Source organism: Phytophthora parasitica, assembly GCF_000247585.1.
Source record: "Phytophthora parasitica INRA-310 unplaced genomic scaffold supercont2.5, whole genome shotgun sequence".
In the NCBI taxonomy this organism is placed as follows: domain Eukaryota; phylum Oomycota; class Peronosporomycetes; order Peronosporales; family Peronosporaceae; genus Phytophthora; species Phytophthora nicotianae.
Genome location: NW_008648991.1, coordinates 1756103 through 1759315, shown reverse-complemented (window position 1 = coordinate 1759315; position 3213 = coordinate 1756103). Strand labels below are relative to the sequence as shown.

Genomic DNA, 3213 nt, shown 5'->3' with positions numbered 1-3213 from the left:
TTCTTACTAAATAAATAAACAAAATTTCTGAAGTGCTTTTACTAAAAACACTCTAGAAAATTGCTTTTTTCCATTACTACTATTTAAGAAATCAAACCCTAAATTTAATTTTAAAATGTACGAAGTATTACCGTAAAATTACCGCAAAAAATTGGCGTATTGAATTATTGTAAACTTATTCAAACTTAATATGTCTGTGTAAACTTTTACAAACCTTAATTATTGCTCTGTAAACTTATGCAAGCTTAGTTGTGACTCACAGTTAATTTCGATTTGAGCTTGCATAAGTTTACAGATATTTAGTATAATTTGTATTCGTTTACTACTTTTTAATTTACTTGTATAAGGTTTTACAGTAATATTATAAAGCTACCAAAAAACCAAACGGTTTTATATAGGTAATGTATTGTCAGCGATCACCAAAACTCTTGCGTCCATTTCACCCATTTCATCAAGCTGCTTGATGTTCGGGGTCCGCTGGAATGAACATAATGACCTACTTGGAAGCGCATCATTCAAACGGATTGTCATTTTAATTGCTACCGTAATTACAGCAAATGGCGCTTTGAGATCGGGGAAACATGATTCATGTTAAAACATGAACAATACTACAAGCGTAAAAAAAGAAGTGCCAAGAAAATATCCAAGCGCACTTAGACACTCCGAGGAAAACAGTACTTTACGATACATTACGACATCTTCTTACATATACTGTGGGTCACTCACTCTGTACACCTTGCGATACATAGCAGCAACAACCACACACACTTTAAGCAAACGCTTACATGTCGTTGACTTGATGACGAATTTACGAAGATTTAGTCGGCTGAGTGTTGTAGAACTCCGAATACCATTCCCACGTCTTCGCCAGACCCTGCTCCAACGGAGTCGTAGGCTTGTACCCCAGCAAACGCTCCGCCTTCGAGATGTCAGCACTTGTACGAGGCACATCACCAGGCTGGTCTGGTAGAATGTTGATCTTCGCCTTCTTGCCCACTAGTCCCTCAATAATGGCAATGAAATCGGTGAGCAGCACCGGCGTACCACGACCCAGGTTAAACACCTCACAGCCATGACCGCGATCCAGACTTAGCAGCACGCCCTGGACGATGTCGTCGATGAAAGTGTAGTCGCGCGACGAAGAGCCGTCGCCGTACTGGTCGATGGCCACATCACGCGCGATACGGTCCATGAACTTGAACGGAGCCATATCCGGACGACCACGAGGTCCGTACACCGTGAAGAAGCGCAGGCCGATGGTGTCCATGCCGTACAGGTGGTGGTACGTGTGCGCCAGTAGCTCACAGCTCTTCTTGGTCGCGGCGTACGGACTCACCGGGAAGTCCACGATGTCCTCCTCACTGAAACTCTCCTTCATGCTGCCGCCGTACACCGAACTGCTGCTCGCATACACGAATTTCTTGATACCGAACTCGCGGCAAGCGTCCAGCAGAACCATCGTGGCAACCACATTGGCCTGGATGTACATAAGCGGATTGTCGATGCTCGGACGAACACCGGCGCGAGCCGCCAAGTGCACCATAGCATCGGGCTTCGTCTCCTTGAGTACACGACGCACCAGCTGCTCGTCGCATAGGTCGCCGATATACACGCTGACACGGTCGCCGTAATTGGTCGAGAGCCAGTCGAGGTTGCTCTGCTTGAGCTTGACGTCGTAGTAGTCGTTTACCTCGTCCACAATAACGACGTTGTCTCCGCGCGCCAGCAGGGTCTTGGCGGTGTGGAATCCGATGAATCCTGCTGCACCTGTCACGAGAATGCGACGGCGCGCACTAGCGGAGGAGGTGTACCCGTTGACAGCAGCGAGCACATCAGACACTTCAAATGGAGCTGGAGCCATTGTACTTGGATGCTGGAGCTGCTTCGCTGCGTGGTGCTTAGGCAGTCGCTGTGAAAATGAAAAGTGAGAACCACATGCCAACTATCGTATCACTGCTGCGCACGTCGATTGACGAACGTGTTGATCCTGAAAAGGTGCTCCGTATAATAGCGCGGATGCGTCCCATCGGGAAATGGTGCTGTGATGACGGGGCTGTCCGGCTGTTATGGTCGCCAAACAGATAGCCTCAATAAATTCGCCGCTGGTACTTTCCTGGTTCTTGCTGGCCGATAGGAAGCACCAAACCAATTCAAATTCTACTGCGCGTTTAAAAACTGAAGATTATGTTTTTTCGAGCATGTTGGTTTTGCTTTGTGGGACCTGTGTGACATCTTCAGAAATTAACAGCTGATCCATTGCTTCGTACCATAAGCGTCGATAGGCGGTAAGGACCGGGGGCGCGTGCCAAGGCTGGCACGGGGCCCGCAACGCCGTGACGAATCTGCTCACACTCCTCACCTCTACGTTTAGAGAAGATGGTTGTGCCATCAATGATGGCCCATCATGGCACGCGTTTTGAATCACTTGAAAGCTGAATCTAAAACCTCTGGTGGCAGGGTTTGATTCTCACGTACATCGTGCCATCCCAGCTGACCCGGACACATGGTCGGGATAAGCTGGCGAACGAGAATTGTGACTCCGGAAATTGACCCAGAAGCTATGGCAGAAGAGCGCTGCGGCAAAACAGGGGAATCACACCAGCTCATTTGCATGGCTTTACAGTATTACTTCGATGTATTATTGTGCCCGATATTTTTTTTTTTTTTTGATAGCTTGCACAGGTGACCAAGCATCCTATGTTTTTTCAGCATGTGATTATGAAGTGCGCTATGCAACTGAAGAAGTTGAAGTTGATAGTACAGAGGGAACCCAATTAAGTGCGATTCCGACAAACTTGTTGCAACGTAGGTACTTACGCAGTTCTTTTGCGTACCTATTGCCTGGACGTCCTATGCAGGAAATCAAAGCGAGATTCGTAGCGGCCAAGCTTGCAGAGATGGATACATGCAATAGGGCAGGAATGCCAAGTGGCATCGCCACCGGCGAGCGATGGAAAGTTACCATGAGTATCGGGCTTTCCTGCGTATCGTATCTGACTTAGCAAGCATCTTAGTTCAAAATTCTTTGTGCTGCCTCGGCCTTTCTGAAGAATCCTTTCGTTACAGTGTGGAGCTTTGACAACACTGTAACGCTTTTACAGTGTAGATAATAGATATATGTTATTAATACATGTATCCAGTTTACTGTACACAGTACGTCGAAACTAGGAATCACGCATGTAATCATACTGTACAGTACATCCAGTAAACAAA

At 46.8% G+C, this 3213-nt stretch overlaps 1 protein-coding gene across 1 annotated transcript; it reads right to left on the bottom strand.

Moving 5' to 3' along the window:
• Nucleotides 1-808: 808 nt before the first annotated feature.
• On the bottom strand, nt 809-2175 carry PPTG_04873 (hypothetical protein; the record flags this gene model as incomplete). Its single annotated transcript, XM_008897209.1, has 1 exon — nt 809-2175. The coding sequence occupies exon 1, from the start codon at nt 1859-1861 to the stop codon at nt 809-811; it is 1053 nt and encodes a 350-aa protein (XP_008895457.1). The 5' UTR covers nt 1862-2175.
• Between the last annotated feature and the right edge of the window lie 1038 nt (nt 2176-3213).